Source organism: Dreissena polymorpha, chromosome 4 (assembly GCF_020536995.1).
Source record: "Dreissena polymorpha isolate Duluth1 chromosome 4, UMN_Dpol_1.0, whole genome shotgun sequence".
In the NCBI taxonomy this organism is placed as follows: Eukaryota; Metazoa; Mollusca; class Bivalvia; order Myida; family Dreissenidae; genus Dreissena; species Dreissena polymorpha.
This window is the reverse complement of record NC_068358.1, coordinates 40,958,120-40,980,759: the sequence shown is the minus strand read 5'-3', so window position 1 is coordinate 40,980,759 and position 22,640 is coordinate 40,958,120. Positions and strand designations below refer to the sequence as shown.

The following is a 22,640-nucleotide window of genomic DNA, read 5'->3' as shown; positions in this document are numbered from 1 at the left end:
TTCGTAAGTGGTGCAAGATTTGGAAATGTTTCCCCGAGACCGTTAGTGAAAATAATAAGAAAGACATTTCCCTAAAAGATACCTTGCCCAATTGTCTGTGCAGTTTTAATTTTGATGATGGCAAAATAACAACAAATACAACACTAAAATTTCAAACATTGCCTGCTTAATTGTTTCCGCAAAGTGGAAGAGTATTAAATACTGATTATCATTTTTATTGCAGAATGAGTTATAATAGCATTTATATTCTGTTTGTTCGACGCAATTTCGAACATAACAATAATTAAAGGTATTTATTTTGAATATAAAGCTTTTATTCAGTGCTGCAGGATTTCCTTTTTTGAATGAATTGCAAAACGAACTGCATATTGCATATATAAACATGGTGTATATATATATATATATATTATATATAAGTTGATAACATATGTGTGCATTCCAAAACTTATTAATATATTTAAGGCTCTTATTAATGTATTTATTTTCAGAAAAAACACAGACAACTCTAGCAAGAAAGTATCAAAATCAAGAAAATGAAATATATGATTCTTCTTTGTTGCAAAAACCAAAATAATCATACCTTTATTAAAACATTTTTGTTATTAAATAACTGTCAATAATTTCAAACTTTCCTACTTGAATCAGAGTATATGAATTTCAAAGCAGTGTTTTGGAAAAACGAGTTCATCACCAGACATTACAGGGATTCATATAATCAGATGTTGAGCAATAATGGCGTTATCAATAAATTCATGACCAATGTGGCCATGCTGCAAAAAAAGAACGCATGAATGTATTATATATTGCATGTGAACAACTATGTAGTACGACTGCGTATAACCTTAATGTGTATTACGGGTGTATTACGGGTGACTGCCACAATGAGCTTATTTCCCTTGAGCGATAGAAAGTTGAATTGCTGGAAGAGCAATCACTTCAAATAAACGGTCACTCCGTTAAAAAAATTAACATTCTACAGCCAACATTATTCTTTATTAGCTCGAAAATTCACTGAATAGTTCTAGCTGCACGTCTAAACAAAATGTCGGCGTTTTCATAATGCTCTGCTTAAAGTTACATCTCTGTATAACTGTTTCTAATACAGGTATTCAGATGAAACTTCACAGATGTGTAAGGCTAATTGTTCGAGTTTACTCACAAAATTCAATAACTGACCCGCATTTTAGCATAAATATGCCTCTGTTTGTTTGTATCCATAGAAACGTAATAAAATGAAACTTTAAGTCTTTTTGACCATTCACTTATCAAGACTGATAAATGTGACCAGCTGTTTTGCAAAAGTAGGCCCCCTTTTTAACCAGGTTTTCCAAAGGAAAAAACTGGTTATTAGATTGGTCCTGGCCATAACTATGTCCATATTGCCACCTATCCATGTTTCAAGTTTCATGAAAAAATTTTTGAAGAACTTTTAAAGTTATCGCAGGATCCAGAAAACACCATTTTCTGGAGTATTTCTAGTATATTTGTTGCCATAGCAAACAGAATTTTTGACATCAACATAATAATAAAGAGGCATTAAATAACAGATCATGGTTTAAATAGAAATATCAGCAATAAGGAACACAAATGTAAATTATATCAAACACAATACATTTATAATAAACTTTAACAAATATAATTGAATAATAAACAAAACAACTAAATTTCATCAAGATTGAGTCATAAATGAAGACCCACAAAAGGTTATATTTATTTAGATTTGGCCTGGTAACCTAGTTTCGAGACGCAAGTAATACAGATTCAAAGTGACCTAGCTATTTGTTTGAGTCATAAATTAGCCTTCTAGAATGGGGACATGGGTTTTTCTAAGATATGACTGCGGGAAACTTGTTTTTTGACGCACATGACCCAGATTAGAACTTTTTCTAGATATTACCAGGACAAACATTCTGACTGTATCTCATCAAAATAGTTGTAAATGTGGCCTCTAAAGCGGTAGCATTTTTTTTTTAAAGATTTGACCTGATAAACTAGTGTTTTTACCTATGTGAACCAGATTCAATATTTTTTACCATGTTTCATTAAGATTGAGTCATCAATGTGGTCTCTAGAATGGTACCACTGTGAGCTATTGTTTAGACGCATGTGACCAAGATTCTAACTCAGCCTAGAAGATATCAAGATAAACATTGAAACGTAGCCTCATCAAGATTGAGTCACATATGCTTTTTCAATAGTGGTAACACGAACTTTGTGAGCTTTGTCCTGGTAACCTTGTTTAAAAAAGTACATGATTAAGATTCTAACACTACATTGATATTGTAGAGAAAATTTAGGCTGTACAATGGTAAAGCACTAAAAGTTGACAACGAAAACAACATGCTACACAACAAAAGACGCAATAGTTCACCTTGAGCACTTCATGTTAACGTCTCGGCTTAGTGAAAACAAAACTGTATTGCATAAAATTATTAACATTACAACAGGTTATTTACACACCAATTCATACCTTTTCATATAACCACTTTAAGTTATTACAATATAGCACATAATTATGAGATACAAGTAGCATAGTTTTATATGTTAATATTGGATAGACACATGTATTTTTTATACTTTTACATCAGTTAGGAAACAAATAAAAGCAGTGTGGACAGGCTGCATGATACTAGAATATACTGAGAGGACTATTCCAAAACTAAGTGTCCACTGTAAAATTGACATTAAAACAAGAAATAAGGTTTTCACACTTCACATGTGATTTGCATCTGAATATAATTTGTGCCATTTCATTTAGAAATCTCATTATGACTTTTCACAAAACAATGTACCGGTAATGAGACAGACACAATCATAAACTTTAACAATATAAATGTAAGGAAAATACAAAAAAAAATCTAAATTAACGCTGTAGATTTTAAATGAAATTGTTGATTTCCTATCAATTCTAACTCTAAAAATAGTTTATATTCTCCATTCATAACCAACTCTCAACAAAACTTTATTCTATACATAAGTTTGTTAGCTGTGTTTCTATTGTAAGAAAATATGTTCAAACTTAATAAATAGACCATAAATATTACATTATTCTGTCTTAAAGTCATATGTACAACAAAAACACATAAATAGATATCACATGCAAAAAATGCGTATTTATTTACAAGTGTATATGATAAGACATGAAGTTAAATGAAAGCTTTAGGTATATTTGATAACTTGGTTGCAAACATCAAAACATGCATGACACACAGGTGAGTATCCACCTTTCCAAACCATAAACAATAATTTTCATTTCAATTGCAACAATAATGAAGATCCTGTCATTTAAATGATGAGCCCACTTAAGCAATGAACACATCTTTTATCATTCTTATGTGTGGTCATTAAATCACTTATTAAACCACTTCGGCTAATTTAACCGCCACATCGCTCATTACCTATGCATCTGAATAATTTTTAATCATAAAGAATAAGATTTGCAATACTGAAGTTCCTTTCTGATGAAAACCCTCATTTATTCAATATTGTTCATTTTACATTACCAAGTTTTATGGTTTATATCTCATGTAGTTTTCGAATAAGTGAAGTATTGAGTGCAACTGTCACCTAACATTTGCGAGTCAAAATGCAAATCCTGTCACAACTTTTTTGAAGTTGTAGAGCTGTTATACAACTCTTTTAATTTTATTTTCTTACTTCCAATGTCACGGTATTCTACATCCAAAATCAAAGTTTCAGAAATATTTAGCCAAACAAGTTTTCGAAAAATTAAACAAAAAGTTAAGGATACTCAGACATTCCAAGTTGCCAACCGAATCTTTTTTTCCAACATTTTTTTGGAACCATTCATTTACAAATTTCACTCAAATGAACGAATAGAGGTAAGAAATTCCTTCTACGTTTTCTGCAATGTAGAAGGAGGATTCAACAACACCATTTAAGCTCTTTCAAGAAATGGAGTACAATTACCAGTATTTAATCTGTTTGTAAGACATTGGGTCTTTTCATCTACCACCTCAACTTAGTCTAGTGTATTTAGTTCGACAGACAGATCATTCCATGACTTGCATTGATCTCTGGATGATTTAGGGCTAGTGTAACTGGAAATACACTTTGCACCCTTTATGGATGATAAACCTGAATCTTTTGACACCAAAGATCCAGGATTTAGTGTGGAATAAATAGAATTATCTTCAGGTTGGTTCATAGTATTGTTCACTTTTTTAATTAAATGTTTTATCTCAAAATGTTCAGTCATTTCTACTTGGCTTGGAATGAGTTTATATTTACAGCAATACTTTCCATTACAATCTTCTGTTTTGGAGGAAATTACAAACTGTGCTTTCCCAATCTGATATTTTCCTGTACGTATTGGTCCAGCTTCCTTCTTCACACAGAGATCCTTTGCTTTCTTGGGGTCTATACATATCCTGATCTCCTCAGCACCTGTGAATTTATAGACAAAACACAAAGTCATATCTACAAAAAAATCATTTTTGTTTTACTTTGGTAGAGCTGTTAAGACTGATTATTTATATTTGGTGTGCTTGACATTGTTTTTGTCTTTAAAAAAAATAATAACAAGCATAACTTGAGTTTTGTCACAAACATGACTAGTATCCCAGCACAATTTTTTTTCAGCAATGTCCAAGGGCAAATAACTCAGGAAACTGTGAATCACTAGAGTTGAAAAATGTACCAACAGATGTATATTTCATGGTGACAGTGTATTTAAAGTTTCAATTTAATTGCTTTAGAAATGTCTGAGTTTAGTCCACACACTTATAACATTTTATGCGGACAAAGCGGCAGACCTACTGACCAACAAAGTGACTCCAATATAACCCCTCTCTGAAAGGTATTATAATATGGTATTATTAACACTTTTTCTTTTACTAAGTAAGGTAATATAAAAGTAAAATAATGTGACGTTGTCATTGATCCCATGTGACTGTATCATGCCTTCTGCATAATGCTTCAATTTACTTGACACTATAGCCAAGTATCAAGAAAATCCTTTAAAATGTATAGGACATGGAGCCAACAGTAAAATGGAATCTCAATCTTTTGACCTTATAGTATGACCTTGACCGTTAACTTGCACATCTTCTAAATGACCTTAACATTTGAGGCCATTTCCATGGTATCAGGTTATAGAAGATATGGAACAGATACAAAAAAGGAGGGTCAAATTTTTGACAGTCAGAGTTAGATAGCGGGAACCAAAAAGTTAGGGTTCACTGACGCAATGCCAATCAAAGCAGAAACTATATTCCTCTCTAAGGGGCATAAAGTCAGGACAAACGAAGATATGTTGCTTTGTAAACGGTTTCAGTTTTCACAGTTTTCGTTTTGTACATGTATATTTTTCAATTTAAATTAATTCATTTAAAGTCTTACCTGATGGGATCTCAAAAACTCCATTTACATCCACACATTTTTCCCATTTCAGTTTTCCATTCACAATTTTGAAACGAATTTTTATGCAACTGGTTGGCTCTGAAATATACATAATCTTATATACTTCTAATTGTTTAATGAATGTTGTTGACAAATAATACATCATTCATATCAAGCACACTCATAGGTTCTATCACATGTACCCTCATGGGTTATAGCACAGTATCTTACATGCATTTTTAGCTCACCTGAGCACAACGTGCTCATGGTGAGCTTTTGTGATCGCCTTTTGTGCGTCGTGCGCCGTCAACATTTGCCTTGTGAACACTCTAGAGGCCACATTTATTGTCCGATCTTCATGAAACTTGGTCAGAACATTTGTCCCATTGATACCTCGACTGAGTTCGAAACTGGGTCATGCTGGGTCAAAAACTAGGTCGCTAGGTCAAAAACAAGAGCTGTCAGAGGACAGCGCGCTGGACTATTCGAGTGCTTGACAGTATAACGTAAGCCATCATGGAGGGGGGGGGGGGGGTATAATGTGGGTGTGTGATCATTTAATAGATGATCTTTCAAAAATAAGAAAACAATTTATTTTTATTTTATTTTTTTGGGGGGGGGGGGGGGGGGGGTTCGGGGGGGCGTGGGGGATGGTTTGGGTGGAGTGCATTGTGGTATGTAAGGTATGTGTTGTTTTGTCAAACTTTAACATAGATTTATCAATAATATGCATATTTTAAGTATAAAAGGGGCCATAATTCTGTCAAAATGCTTGATACAGTTGTCTGCTCTTGATTATAGGTTGGGGTCATGTTGGTAAACAAGTATGCAAAATATTAAAGCAATATGTCAAGGGACACAAGAAATATTTGGGGTAGTACGCAAACTTTAACATAGATTTATCAATAATATGCATATTCTAAGTATAAAAGGGGCAATAATTCTGTCAAAATGCTTGATACAGTTGTCTGCTCTTGTGTATAGGTTGGGGTCATGATTGTTAACAAGTATGCAAAATATGAAAGCACTATGTCAAGGGACACAGGAAATATTTGGGGTAGTACGCAAACTTTTACATAGATTTATCAATAATATGCATATTCTTAGTATGAAAGCGGCCATAATTCTGTCAAAATGCTTGATATAGTTGTCTGCTCTTGTTTATAGGTTGGGGTCATGATGGTAAACAAGTATGCAAAATATGAAAGCAATATGTCAAAGGACATTGAAAATATTTGGGGTAGCACGCAAACTTTAACATTTGCACGCAAATGGACACAGGAACAGGAACGGCAACGCCGACACCGGGGTGAGTAGGATAGCTCCACTATATATATTTCACATATAATAGTCGAGTTAAAAAGAAGAACCTTGTGAACACTGTAGAAGTCACATTTGATGCCCAATCTTCATGTAACTTTGTCAAAATGTTTGTCTCAATAATATGTTGGTTGAGTTCAAAAATGGTTCCGGTCCGTTGAAAAACATGGCCGCCAGGGGGCGGGGCAGTATTCCTTATATGGCTATAGAGAAACCTTGTGAACACTCTAGAAGTCAGAATTTTTGCCCAATCATCATGAAACTTGGTCAAAACATTGGTTTCATTGATATCTCGGATGAGTTCGAAAATGGTCAAGATCGGTGAAAAAACATGGCCGCCAGGGGGCGGTGCAGTTTTCTCTATATGTATATAGTGAAAACATGTGAACACTCTAGAAGTCACATTTTTGGTCCAATGTTCATGAAATTTGGTCAGAACATGTGTTTTCTGGATATGACGGTTGAGTTCGAAAATGGTTCAGATCGGTAAAAAAGCATGGCCGCTGGGGGGGGGGGGGGGGGGCAATTTCCTTATATTTATATAGTAAAAACAGCTTGTCAACACTCTAGTTTAGCATGTCAAGGGAAGTAACTGCAAAATGGCTTTTGAAAAATTATGTTGAATTGACAGAGTTGTCTCTCTTTTTAAAATATTTTTTAAGCACAAGAAGATTCAGTGGAGTTAATTATTAATGATAATTTTACATTCTGGAAGATAGCATACTTTTGAATATGTTTATTATTATTTGATGATTCTGTACAATATGGCACACTTTTGTCAAACGATTAAAGCGAGACTATACGATTTTTATATGTGTTAAATTGTAATATATTGACAAATACATGTTACAATAACACAAAATAGGCATGACATTGAAGACGAATTTCATAAAATGCAGCAAAGACAAATTAGCGCCCCGAGCCGATGGTGACGAAAAGATATTTCGTACATATTTTCCTACAATAACCGAAGAATTCGTCTTTTTATTAGGATCGGAGTTGGTGTTCGTGTGTCGTATGAATTTAGATTCACATCGTGCATGCATGATATACATTCTGGCGAATTCAACTGTACAGACATTTTCGATTTCAGAATTAAATATCTGGCTTATTTCGCATTTTTCGACACATATTCTTTTTAACTTTTATTTTAAATTATATTGAAATGTATGACCTTGTTAACACTCTAGAGGTCACATTTTCCGATCATCATGAAACTTGGTCTGAAGATTTGTCCCAATTATATCTTGGATGAGTTTGAAAATGGTTTTTGTTGCTTTAAAAACATGGCCACCAGGGGCGGGGCATTTTTCCTTATATGGCTATATACGGCTTTAGTAAAACCTTGTTAACACTCTAGAGGTTTATTTTCTGATCTTCATGAAACTTGGTCAGAAGATTTGTCCCAATAATATCTTGTTATCTCAGGTGAGCGACTTTGGGCCTTTCAGGCCATCTTGTTTTAATAAAGGTAATTTGTTTAGACCAAATTGCAAAGATTTGTATAACCTGACAAAAAAAAACAAGACTATTGCCAAGCAATATAAGTCCCCTACCTTACATGAAGCAGTAATATAATTGTCTCCCTTTGTTTTCAAGGGACGTAATTCTTTTAAGTTTGCCTTGTAGATGGTTATAAAAATGGAATCTCCATTTTCAGCAATATTTCTAGTCTATTTGTTGCCATAGCGACCAGAATTCTTGACGTAGGAACAAAATGAAATGACATGCGTAATCTCCATACTGCCATCTGTCCATGTTTCAAGCTTCATGAACAAATATGAAGAACTTTTAAAGTTATCTCAGGATCCAGAAAAGTGTGACAGACTAACTGACAGACACATAGACTCACTGACACACAGAGCGCAAACCATAAGTCGCCTCCTGTTTCACAGGTAGGGGACTAATAATAGTATAATATGCCCAGATCCAGGGAGAGGGGGGGGGGGCACAAGTCTGTTAAAGGGTGTCACTGATCTATTTCCCTAGCATACTGCTTTTTTAATTATTTGCCTGGATCACTGGCTAGTTTAAGTATCTTTTTTTATCAATAATTTACCTCAAACAGAACAGTCAAATGACTAATACATAGCTTTAGTCAAAATAGAAATGGGATAAATAATAACCTTTTATTTCTTTTTTTGTCATTTTAAGATTAGGGAAGCAAAACATATAAATTACTTTGCCTTCTCACTCCCTCACCTCAAGTGGTGCCTTTAGGCAGTGGTTTTGGAAGAGCAATACTGATCAAATAAGGGCCCCACATATTTGGTGGAAATATAATAACATCTGTGCTCCTTGTACATCTCAGGCCAGAACTATGCATTCAATATATACAAATATACATACCAATGGGTTTTTTTCCTTTAAAAAACTTGCTCAATGTGCACTTGCTTGCAAGCTTTCCTTTATTATTCATGTTATCAATTTTCTCTGTCAATGGACATAAACTTGCACATGCTTCTGGTACACTGATTTCACTACTGTCTAAAGTGTTTACATCATTCGGATCATCAACTTGCAATCTAGATTGGTGATTCTTTGTTCCTTTGAAAATCTTGTTCATTGTGTACTTGCTTGCAGGCTTGTCTTTATTAGTCACATTATTAATTTTATCTGTCAAAAGACTCATATTTGCACTTGTGTCTTGTCCGCCGCTTTCACTATGGTCTAAAGTTTTTAAATCAGTCTCATGCTCATCTTGCGATGCAGCCTGGATGCTGTCATTACCGTTCATTACTGACATTTCAATCTGTGCTGTTTCTTTCTTGCTGTTTTTCAAATTATTTATGTTTGAAAAATCATTTGGAGCTGCAATAGAAATTGTGGAGTCATTTTAGTTTACAGATAGTATAGGAAATCTTGTGAACAAAAGTCTATATAGTAAATCTTGTGAACACTAGTCCATAGGAAACAAGTAAACTATTATACAAGTAAATATGTGCAGTAAATGTGGTGCCTTACATTTGTCTAAAGCACAATTTCCTCAAGCAATGACAGTTAAGCATACATGGTAAGCCTATATCTCAAGAACAATGCAAATTTTTCAAGTTACAATAAAATAAACTACACAATGGTAATTCCTTAATTAATTCTTATGCCAGAAACAACTGCAATCCTCCTTTTACTACTGTCATTACAATGAGCGTCTTCTTAGAAGCTCTACATGTCAACATCAAGTAAATACAAAAGTAAATGCTTGAGTAATTAAATTTATTACTTAAAGTGGGTATGCAAGATTTTATATGTGTTTAATTGTAATATATTGATAAAAGTACATGTATGATACAATAACACAAAATAGGCAAGAAAACTTATACATTGAAGACGAATTTCATAAAATGCAGCAAAGACAATTAGCGCCCACAGCCGATTGTGACAAAGATATTTCGTACATTTTTTCCAACAATAACCGAAGCATTCGTCTTTTTATTAGGATCGGAGTTAGTGTTTGTGTGTTGTATGAATAGATATCATTGCAGGAAATTAAAATGATCCATAAAACAAAATTGTGTCTTTGTGTCATATGAACGAATCTGCACTAAAACTAAATTTAGATTCACATTGTACATGAATAATATATATTTTGGCGAATAGACATTTTCAATTTCAGAATTGAATGTCCGGCTTATTTCTCATTTTTCGACACATGTTATTCTTAACTTTTCATTTAATGTGTATTGAAATATATGTATAATAAGTTTTTTACACATTTTATATAAATTCATAAATATTTGACAAAATCGTGCATACCCACTTTAAGTAATTTTTTTTTTCAGAAATTATTAACTAATTTTTCCAACAACCTAGTGCATATTAATGACAATGAGCTCTGTTCTCTAGGATAAAACTTTGAGTGACTTTCTACCAGTTGATAGCGTGTGATAGCTGAAAAATTGTTTATATATTATCAAATACATGATGTGAAGCTGGCTTACCTACAAATATGCCCTTCTGATATTTTTAGCATAGGCTGACATATGCCCACCGTGGCAATGGCCCTCCCAACATTTAGCCATTCCTCACCAAAGATTTTAAGTGTACAGGAGGGCTTTTGTCCAGGAAGTCTGGGAGTGCTAATATTCATTACTCAAGATTTATAACCCACCAAGACAAATAATCTAATACATGCACAGGCTGTTGCAAGTGAAATTTATTGTTCCTGTGTCACATTTATATCAACAAGAGCTGTCCAAAGACAGCCACTTGACTACTCTTCCTCATTTATTGAAAAATGTACATTTTCTATCAGTGTCTTTATATATTGACCATAAAGACATATTTGAAGTTGAAAATCATAATGAAGTACTTGTAATGAAGTACAGAGGCCTAGTGATTTGGAGGTCATGGGTTTGATCCCCACTTTGGGAGCGTTCTTTAGATCTCCACCATAGACACCAAGGAAACTGACTGGAGAGCATTTCATATAAGCCTGAGGTTTGTTATGCAATTGAGCTTAAATAAATAGGTTTAAAAAAAAAAGAACTTGTAGTTATATAATATGTAATCATGAAGCTGAAAATTAAGCTGAATTAAAACATGAAATGTGACCTTGACAGCAAACTTGATTTTTAACTTTTTACCAATTAATTTAGTTCCACTTAATTTATTTTGCAAGAAGGCCTGCAAAAAAGCTTCCCCCCCCCCCCCACACACAATTGCAGCTCAATACCTCCTCCACCCAAATAAAAGTATTTAGCTGAAACCATTTTTGTATCTGACCTTTACCCAACTGGCAAAATGCAATCCCACCAAGGTTTTGATAGCCCCATACTAACCAATCAAATTATAGCCCAATACACTGCAACTCCAATATATCGCGGTTGAAGGGGTCCAAAGATCGCGACCGTGATATATCCGGCGCGCGATATAAATTGTCAGTTTATGTATGCAAGTATATGTATACATTAGCATCATTATGCAATCTCAAAACACGCTATTTACCAACCTTATTCAAGTTTGTGTTATATCCATATGTCATTAATTGGTATAACACAAAACATTATTCCATGTGAGTATTTTCAAATGCGTATAATTAAATTTTTAATCCGAAAAACATTGCCGAGTTTTATTGTTCAAGAAAGCATGCACAAATTAGACCCATGTAAAAAATGACGTCATTCATTTCTCATGAAAAGCATGCACAGCATGGGGTTTAATAGTAGAGCATTGTGACTAACTGATCTATATTGTATACTGTATCTAACGCACACAGATTGTTGAGATAGGTCAGTATTGACTTGTGACATTTACTGTTATAATTGTGTACACCTTCATGTGTGCACTGGTGCGTTTCGGCAGTTCAAAGCAAATTCAATAGAGAATTGTAACACCCGAAATGACCTGTCATGTTTGACAAATGGGTCTTTTGTTTATCGCAGTACACAGGTGTTAATGTGATGTACAATGTAAGCAAACAATCTGGTCAAAACTGGATTATGACTGTTGGATTAAAGTTGGTGAAAAAAAGGGAAAAATACTTGCTTGAAACGGATTTTAATGCATCAAATTCTCAGATAAAAACATTTTATTTAAGGATTATGCTCGTCAGATTTTTGGGAGCCATAGCTGATTCGCGATATATTGGACAGCGCGATATAACGGACCGTGATAAATTGGAGTTGCAGTGTACCTCCATTAAATTAAATATATATTAACAGAACAATTGTGTTCTATTTTAAGTAAAAGTGATCTAGACCCAACTGGTCAAAAATGAAAAATTTAAGCAAATTATTTCCATCCTCAGCTGTTGAGCACAATATTTTTACATATTTTTAGCAACAGCAATATTTACCTTCACATTGACTTTGACCAAACTTGCCGTAAATGCCAACCCATATAAGATTACAAAAAGTACAGTATGAAGCATAATTATGGTAAATTGAAAGTAAGAGATTTTAAACTTGGTCAGTGACTACACATAATGACCCAAAACACTTGCACGAAATTGAATTGAATACCTTTAGTAGAAACTGTGATATGGAGATGTTGCATATTTATCTTTAGCTAAATTTTAAGGACAAAAAAAGGGGGCATAATTTTGCTTGGTTGGAGGTCAGAGTTACACAGACAATGACAGTGATGCCAGCACCAACATTTGGGTGAGTAGCGTAGCTTCAACAAATCAGTAAAAAGTTGAGATAAAAGGTATTAAACACAAACAAGGAAAGCATACCAAAGTCTCCATTTGATACACATTCATCTGAAATAAAATTAAAAACATTGTGGTTATATTATAATGGTTATTTACCATTACACATTATGTTAGGAAAATTTTTAAACTATTACAAATATTGTTTGTCAATACAAACAGTTCTTACATTTACATTTTGATTCAGGATCCTAGACTCCATTATGGTCTTATTAAAGAGGCTAAATAACTGCTTCTTGTTTTTTTAGCATATGAATTCAAAATGTAAATATGATGTTCAACTAAACAGTCATATATCTATTATTTTATCTAGTCATCTAACACAGTAAATAATTCAACTAAGAGAATACCAAACATGTAATCACCAATACAAACAAGATCACCGCATAACGTGTGCTAACGCTAGGCTGCGGGTGCATTTTTGAATAAATGAAAGCTTGTCAGATTTTCTTTTTTTTAGAGGTCATAGTGACCTTGACCTTTGACCTAGTGACCCAAAATGGGTGTGGCGTGTAGAACTCATTAAGGTGCATCTACATATGAAGTTTCAAAGTTGTAGGTGGAAGCCTCGGGTTTTCTCGGAAAACAGCCTAGCTAAAAAAATTAATATTAACTATTTGTGTATGATTTAAATGTTAATTCCCACCAGATGCATTCATTTAAAACGACTGACAAAAAGCCTTCACAAAAGCTCACCATGACCACATTGTGCTCAGATGAGCTAAAAAGGGGAATAATAATGCTTATTTGCAGGTCAGAGTTATGAAACCTTGTCAGTGACCTCATCCAATGACCCTGAACAAATTGTGCAAAGTTTCAATTGAATACCTGTAGTAACAAGAGCTGTCAGAGGACAGCACACTCGACTATTCAAGTGCTTAACAGTATAACGGAAGTCATGATGGGGAAATTGTTCATATTCAATTATTTATTAGATGATCTTTCAAAAATAAAATAATAAAATAAAAAAATCGGAGGGGGGGGGGGTAAGAGGGGGGTATAATGTGGGGTGTGGTCATTTATTAGATGATCTTTCAAAAATAAAAAAAGGAAAAAAAAAAAAATTTGTTGGGGGGGGGGGGGTAGGGGGGGGAGGGGGTTGAGAGGGGGGTATAATGTGGGGTGTGGTAATTTATTAGATGATCTTTCAAAAAAAAAAAATTGGGGGGGGGGTGGGGGGGGGGGCAGGGATTCTGGGTTGGGGCGTGGGGTATTGTTTGGGTGGAATCCATTGTGTTAATAAAATCTGATCATAAATAAAGAAGTTTGGCAGTTTAAGCAAAATGTTCAAATATCTAAGTATAAAAGGGGCCATAATTCTGTCAAAATGCTTGATACAGTTGTCTGCTCTTGTTTATAGGTTGTGGTCATGTTGGTAAACAAGTATACAAAATATGAAAGCAATATGTCAAGGGACATAGGAAATATTTGGGGTAGTACGCAAACTTTAACATAGATTTATCAATAATATGCATATTCTAAGTATATAAGGGGCCATAATTGTGTCAAAATGCTTGATACAGTTGTCTGCTCTTGTTTATAGGTTGGGGTCATGATGGTAAACAAGTATGCAAAATACGAAAGCAGTAGTACGCAAACTTTAACATTCGCACCGTATGCCAACAGACACGGGAACAGGAACTCAACGCCGCCCCGGGTTGAGTAGGATAGCTCCACTATATATATTTCATATATAATAGTCAAGCTAAAAATGGTGATATGAAGATGTTGCATGTTTTCATTGACCAGAGCAGTTGCACACAAACCTTAACCCAAAGCTTGTTTGTACAAAAAGAGCACAATTATGCTAAAGTGCAAGTCAGATTTATTGAACTTGGTAAGTGACCTCACACATTAGCCCCAATACATGCTTGAAATTTCAAATGATTACCTGCAATTGAGGAGCAATATGAAGATTTTGCAAGTTTACCTTAACCTGAGCATTACTCAGATGCCAACGGCAATTTAAGCACCCAAATTCGGATGAGATGTATAACTTTTACAGATGACTTAATAGTTGAGATAAAACATATTGAAAAAAAAGAAAAGCTTACCAAGTTCTCCATTTCGTACACGTTCATCTGAAAGAAAATTAACAACATTGTCGTCATATTAGTGTTTTTTCCCCACTTTGGGAATGTGGCTGGGTGTGCATTTGGAAAAACAGCGTCATTTTAACTAGAATTGGGGTTGTCAATTTTTTGCTAACAAATACTTAACAAGAGATGTGTTCGTCAGATACACAATGCCCCCTACTGCGCCACTTTGAAATAAAATTTATATTTATCATATGGCAGGTATCATCTCTCTTTAAAGCTTATTACTTCCCTTGGATTTTGTCCAATCAAACCAGGGGGGGTGTCTGTAGACAGTAAAAAATGACCAAGTCAGACATCACTGACAACCAAGGCCTGTGGTTTATCAAAGAGACATAAGTCCACAGGTATGTAATGAACCCTACCATTCACAAATTAGTAAAGGAAAGAAATGATAATTATATCATTAAAAAAAACTTTGACAAATCAATCATTTGAGTTATAAACAATCAAAATAAAAAATCTGTACAGTAACTGTGAACAGAACTTAAATTCTCAGTAAGGAAATATATAATCTGAGATTTATAATTATATAAATTACTTCCCTTGAACATACGTTGTAATTGTCTCTAACAAATCTCTATTTTTAGTAGCAAATAATTAAAAGCCACTACCGTGACTGTAGATTCACCACTCAAAATGTGCAGCTCCATGAAATACACATGCATGCCAAATATCAAGTTGATATGTTCAATATTTAATTATCATCTCCCTTTAAAGCTTATTACTTCCCTTGGATTTGTATTTTTAACCTTAGACCTTGAAGGATGACCTTGACCTTTTACCACGATGTGTTTGTCAGAAACACAATGCCTCCTTCTGCGCCGCTTTGATTTATTTAACAAAAATATATAATTTGGCAGGTCAGATAATTAAAAGCTTATTACTTCCCTTGGATTTGTTTTTTCGACCCTGTGACCTAGATTTTGACCTGGCATGACCCATATTCGAACTTGACCTAGATATTGTTTAGATACAACTAATGACCAAGTTTCGTAAAGAATGGATGAAAACTATTTGAATTAGAGAGCGGACACGAAAAGTGTGACAGACTGACAGACAGGCTTACAGACAGACAGTGCGAAAACTATATACCCGCTTTTCTTCGAAAGGGGGCATAAAAATTGAGAATGAAAGTTATTTCAATATTAAATATCAGTTCAACTAATAGAGCAGGATTTGAGATAAATTAAATTTGAGACTTATCAAAAAATTATTATTCAGCATACAAAAATCTATACATGGTGTTAAAATAAACAATACATGTATTATGACATAATATTGTTAATTTTAACACCGTGTAATGAATTTTTATATGCTGAATAATATTTTCATTTTTAAAATTATTGTTTTGTTTCTAAACAATACCTCTGGAACAAGTTGTTGCAAGGCTAGACAAGTGCATATTGTTAATTCATTCAACTACATTGATTTTTCAGGAATGTATTTTCTTCTGATTAATAATGAGACATTATCGAGTGAGTGTTTCATTTCAGCAAAAGATCAAAGAAGCTTATGATTCAAGTTTGCTATTTTAGTATCATTATAATGTGAACATGCCAATAGTATCATTTCGTTCAGTTCCAAATATTGTTCATGGGTCTGATTTACATTGATTACTGGTCAATAAAGTAATTTTCTATGAAATGTTTTGTTCCCATACAATATATTAAAGCCAATCAACCAAATCTGATGAAGCTCTTTATATGGCCAACAGAGACATAATTATTGTTAATGTGTTCTACTCCAAAAAGTTATTGACCTTTTATCACAATTTATACATTTTCATGGATTTTTGGATTCACTTCAAAATCTAAGAAAATTATGATGAAACTTAATGTAACGTCTGTATGAGGTTGACTTGTGCATAGTGTCAAGTTTTTCTGCTCCTATTTCATTATGGTATTATTTAGGCAGTTTCCATTTCAAGGGATATGCGTATATTGTCAGGTTGTGTCCGTCTGTTTGTCTGTCAGAGTAATCACCAAACAGTAATTTTCATGTTCCCATATTATTTACCCATACAAAGCACATTATCAGCCAGCATCCATCAGTTTCTATCGTTTTTTTATTTGCTTCAAAAAGGGCGTTGATTGTTATTAACTGCCAGTTTTTACATAACATTTGTTATCAATTATGATAGAACGTTCATATATCTTTGATTTATAGCCCACACAAAAACTGCCACCTATTCTTGATTCCAAACAACCAGAATTTTAATGAGATCTCTGAATTTTCTTAAATCACTAAAATATATGCCTTATGGAACACTTACTTTCCATATGTTATCATTTACGAGAGCAGAGAACAATATGGTACAATTTTCAGCACTAAAAATAACCAAAATTATGATTTAAGTATATGTTTGTCGACTATTTAATAAGGCAAAACCATCAACTTGTTTACCTTCTTTTTTGCGTCTATGGAAGATGAAGCAGCATATCGAACAAATGACTGCAACAGCCACCACCATCACTCCAGCAACTATGCCAACCATTGGGAGTACCATCGATGCTGCAACGATACAGAAAAGAATATTAAGGCAAATCATTGAAAAAGTATACTTCATATGCGGAATAAATTTAATTGTTGTTAGTTATTCACTAAACCATTTTTTAAAATTTACTTGGATTAAATTTATAATGTTTAAAAACCACACATTTGTATTGCAAACTTTAACCAAAATGATAAAATCCATTCCCAATAAATAATATAAATCACCAAGCTCACCAAAAATTTATAGTCAGATTAATAGTTATACATGAATATAACTCTAAAAATGTTTTTACACAACCTCCAAGAACACAATGTGGAAACACTTTGTTTTATTTGAAAGATGGAGATGTATACTTTACGTAAATTGATGGAACACCAAACCAACCAGGTTTAAATAATCCTGAAGTCGAGATTTTCATGAAAAAATTCGTCTTAAAATCAAAATTGGCCTCCCAAAACATGCTTATCATGTCATTAATTTGACATTAAATTTTGATTTACCTGTACCAGCCTCTATGCTTGTCAAAACCTCTTCAGATACTGAAAACAAGGATAATACAAAATGTCACACGTTGTATGTGAACATATTAATAAGAACAAATAAATTTATATTTGTTACATTTACTCATATGTTTATGATAGTTAAGATATGTACAATTATCACGCTATTACCTGTCACAGTGCACTTGTTTTGCTTATTTGGCATTTTCAACATAATTGACATTAGCATTTGAGTAATATCGGTGCGATCATTTAATTTTATAACCCTTTCCCATTGTAAGCTTATTTGTGAACTACTTGTTTTCAAACTACTACAGTGGAATACTAGTAATTAGAAAATATCGCGGTATTTTAGTATATCAAAACATTCACACCACACTACACCGGTGCACACCACACCACACAGGTGCACACCACACACGTGCAGCCAATTTGATCCCAGAGGCATAATGTGAACAAACTTGAAGAGGACCACTTTCTGATGATACATACCATACATATACGCCTTGTCCCTCTGGAGAATCGCCAATTTTGTTAATTAAGTCTATATAAACAAGGGCTGTTTGTAAAACATGCATGCACCCCCATATGGGCTGTCAGTTGTAGTGGCAGCCATTGTGTGAATACGTTTTTTGTCACTGTGACCTTGACCTTTGACCTAATGTAAGTTATCATTCGGAAACCATTGTACTATTTCGAGTTACTGTGACCTGTGACCTTTGACCTGAAAATCAATAGGATTCATCTGCCAGTCATGATCAATGTACCTATGAAGTTTCATGATCCTAGGCGTAAGCATTCTTGAGTTATCATCTGGAAACCATTTTATTATTTCGAGTCACTGTGACCTTGGCCTTTGACCTTGTGACCTCACAAGAGCTGTCAGAGGACAGCGCGCTCGACTATTCGAGTGCTTGACAGTATAACGTAAACCATCATGGGGAAATTGTTCATATTCAATAATTTATTAGACGATCTTTCAAAAATAAAAAAAGGAAAAAAAAAGTTTGTTTTTTTTTTTTTGGGGGGGGGGTAGGGGGGGGGTAGGGGTGGGGTAGGGGGGGGTAGGGGGTGAGAGGGGGGTATAATGTGGGGTGGGGTAATTTATTAGATGTTAAAAAAATGGGGAGGGGTGGGGGGTAGGAGGGAGTGAGAGTGGGGTTGTAATGTGGGGTGTGGTAATTATTAGATGTTTATTTATTTAATTTTTTTTTTTTTGGGGGGGGTGGGTGGGGTAGGGGGGGTAGGGGTGAGAGGGGGGTATAATGTGGGGTGAGGTAATTTATAAGATGTTTAAAAAAAAATGGGGGGAAGTGGGGGGGGGGGGGGTAGGGGGGTGGGGGTGAGAGGGGGGTTATAATGTGGGGTGTGGTAATTTATTAGATGAAGTTTAAAAAAAAAATTGGGGGGGGGTGAGGTTGGGGAGGGGATTCTGGTAGGGGCGTGGGGTATTGTTTGGGTGGAATCCATTGTGGTATTCAGGTAAGTGTTGTTTTGTCAAAGTAATAATAAAATGTGATCATAAATAAAGAAGTTATGGCAATTTGAGCAAAATGTTCAATGATCTAAGTGTAAAAGGGGCCATAATTATTTCAAAATGCTTGATACAGTGGTCTGCTCTTGTTTATAGGTTGGGGTCATGTTGGAAACAAGTATGCAACATATAAAAGCAATATGTCAAAGGATATAGGAAATATTTGGGGTAGTACACAAACTTTAACATAGATTTATCAAATAATATGCATATTCTAAGTATAAAAGGGGCAATAATTATGACAAAATGCTTGATAGAGTTGTCTGCTCTTGTTTATAGGTTCGGGTGATGTTGGTAAACAAGTATGCAAAATATAAAAGCAATATGTCACGGGACAATGAAAAAAATAACAAATGATCTCACACTTACATGAACAAATATCCTCTGTTTATTAAACATGAAATTTAAACTTATTGCATTTGTTTCCCCTGTATATAAGAAAGATATAATAGTGTATTACCTCCCCTGTCCTGCTTATATTTATATTAATCAACAAAATTAAACATAAACACAATAATTAATGTACAAAATATACAAAAAAAATCTCATATTCTGATAATATTTTTACTGATCCACTTCATTTTACTCAAATGATGATGTTTCATTGGACTGAAAATTATAGATTTAGGATTACAGACCAGTTGCTTCAGTTATATTGTTCAGAGTTCGCCCTGTTGGCCGCGTATGCGTTCTTGAGTTATCATCCAAAAACCATTTTACCATTTCGAGTCACCGTGACCTTGACCTTTGACATAGTGACCTAAAAATCAATAGGGGTCATCTGCGAATCATGATCAATGTTCCTATTAAGTTTCATGATCCTATGTTCAAGCGTTCTTGAGTTATTATCCGGAAACCACCTGGTGGATGGACCAACAGACCAACAAACCGACATGTGCAAAGCAATATACCCCCTCTTCTTTGAAGGGGGGGGCATAAAAATGTGTCACACGTGCATGGTCTTTTTAATCAACAACTTCTATCAATTGTTATATACAGAGAAGATCTTAAAAGTTTGTTTACTATATCTGATTCTCTGTGTCATGTAAAAAAGTTACACCTGGTGCTTGGTCAGCTTTGACCCCAGATACTTTATTCGCCTAGTGACCTGGAGGTCATGTGTTTGATCCCCACTGCAGGAGCATTCTTTATGTCTCCCCCGAAGATACCAAGTTCTGGTTCTAGTCCCAGGAAACAGACTTAAGCGTGTTTCAAATAAGCCCAAGGCTTTCTATGCAATCAAGCTAAAATATATATGTTTAAACTAACTAATTCGAACAAACTTCGTTGAGGACCACTAGATTATAATACATACCAATTATGAAAGCTATGTTCTTGGCAGTTTGGGACAAAAAAATTCAAAAAAGGTTTTCCGTAAATAAGAAAATATACAACTGGTGACCCCTAAAACAAGGCCACTTGTGACCACAGGGGTATAATTTGAACAAACGTTATAGAGGACCACAATATGATGCGACATAACAAATATGAAACAATTATGACAGCCACAGGCTTTGCAGTTTCAGACAAATTTTTTGTTATGGTTTTCCTTTTGATCTCAGAGTTATGATTTGCACACACTTTTTGGAGGACCTCAAAATGATGCTATATACCAAATTTAAAAGTATTAGGCTTTGCGGATTGAGACCAGATAAAAAAATAAAAATTTCCAATTACAAATCTATGTAAAACGTTTGACCCCTGAGGCAGGGCCAGTTCTGACACTGGCATCATTTTAACAAACTCTGTAAAGGACCTCTAGATGACCCCAGGGTTTGAACAAACTATGTAAAGGACCACAATAAGATGTAACGTGCCAAATATTAAAAATCTCCTCCATGCAATTTCAGAGGAGATGATTTTAAATTTTTCATCATAAAAACCCTATTATGGATCCCCTGACGTAATCAACAAACAGAAACCATAGGAAAAGAACCATCAAAGGCAGATTCCCTTGAATTTTCATCAGTCTGACCAGTGGTGCAGGAGTAGATATTATTTCAAGAAAAAGTTGACAGACCCACGTAACACACATCATGGACAGAAAACATTTCGGTATCCCAATAACTCATCCTGAGCGTGCTGCGCTCATATGATCGAAAAAGACAAACTAAGTTTTACCATTTGATCGACAGCTAGAATTAGCCGCTTCCAGAAGTTCCCAGCGCAGACTTTCATTGCAGTAGTACTGGTAAGCCACAGTGTTTGTATAGTTGCAGATCAGGGCACAGGAGAAGTAGACAGAGTGGGGTTGATTACTGTGGCCTGGGTCACATTTCCAGGACAGTCCTGGCTGAATGTTATCTTGAGGCGGAGGGCCACATCCTGAAAATGATGCTAATAATCTTCATAAATAAAAAACATGTTATTCTTATTTAAAACTTATTTATTTTAGCTCGATCGCATCAAAAGCCTAAGGCTTATTGAAATGCTATTGAGTCCATTACCTGGGTAGAACCAGTACTTGTTGTCAATTGTTTTGAAACAGTGAAATTAATACAAGTCTCGCAACTGATATATGCCGTGTTCTGCCATGTCTTTAAACTGTTGGGGACAAAGACCCTTCCTGCTTTAAAAAAAAGGGAAATAGTATACGATTGTGGTTAAACAGAAATCAAATAAGGGTTCAGCTCTTCTTATAAAATCAGTCTTTGCCAATGACCAAACAATCGATTTCTTCTTACAGTCACATCTGTCAACACTCATTAAAACTTGAACATGTTAGACTGAGGAAAAAAGAGAACAATCTTGAACCTATCAAGAAAGGTTTTAGCTAAAATTGCTTTGATTGAGAAGCAAGTATTTGTCTTTGTTCAATAGTCTTACAGTTTTCACACACAAACAAAATTAGCAAAAACAAATGAGGAGCCAGCCTTAATGAAGCTTCTTTTAAGGTGGCCTTTTTCGTTGTCCTTGTTTCTTTGGGCACCTATGAACCATGAAGTGTAATCCAGACATTAAGTTTGGCTGTTATTTATTTTGTTACATTTGCTTACTTTCACACTAGGAGAAAAAAATTATATGAATACATGCTGTTTCCTCTAGGTTTTCAACATTTTAAGCTATTTATAAAGGTATTTTAATGATATATGGCTGGGGGCTAAAATCTGAAGCTACAAGTGTGTGATTTAATGCTTTAAGTCCATCTGGGTCTTCACGCCCCACTATGAGAAGACCTCTC

General features: G+C 34.4%; 1 protein-coding gene across 3 annotated transcripts in view; it reads right to left on the bottom strand.

Annotated features, from left to right (window-relative positions):
• LOC127879169 (uncharacterized) overlaps positions 1–22,640 on the bottom strand; it is a 156,544-nt gene that overhangs the window by 118,064 nt on the left and 15,840 nt on the right. Inside the window, exons 4-11 of one of the 3 annotated variants that reach the window (XR_008048949.1) lie at positions 21,581–21,784; positions 17,926–17,964; positions 17,335–17,442; positions 14,887–14,913; positions 12,857–12,883; positions 9,031–9,492; positions 5,362–5,460; positions 1,772–4,407 (exon numbers count right to left, since the gene is read on the bottom strand). Coding sequence is in view for 1 of the 3 variants with exons in the window: in XM_052425858.1 (XP_052281818.1) it covers positions 3,983–4,407; positions 5,362–5,460; positions 9,031–9,492; positions 12,857–12,883; positions 14,887–14,913; positions 17,335–17,442; positions 17,926–17,964; positions 21,581–21,784 (1,391 nt within the window). In the remaining 2 variants the exon portion in view is untranslated. Of the gene's footprint in view, positions 1–1,541; positions 4,408–5,361; positions 5,461–9,030; positions 9,493–12,856; positions 12,884–14,886; positions 14,914–17,334; positions 17,443–17,925; positions 17,965–21,580; positions 21,785–22,640 lie in introns of those variants that run through there. The other 2 variants (XR_008048948.1, XM_052425858.1) reach the window with 2 other exon arrangements.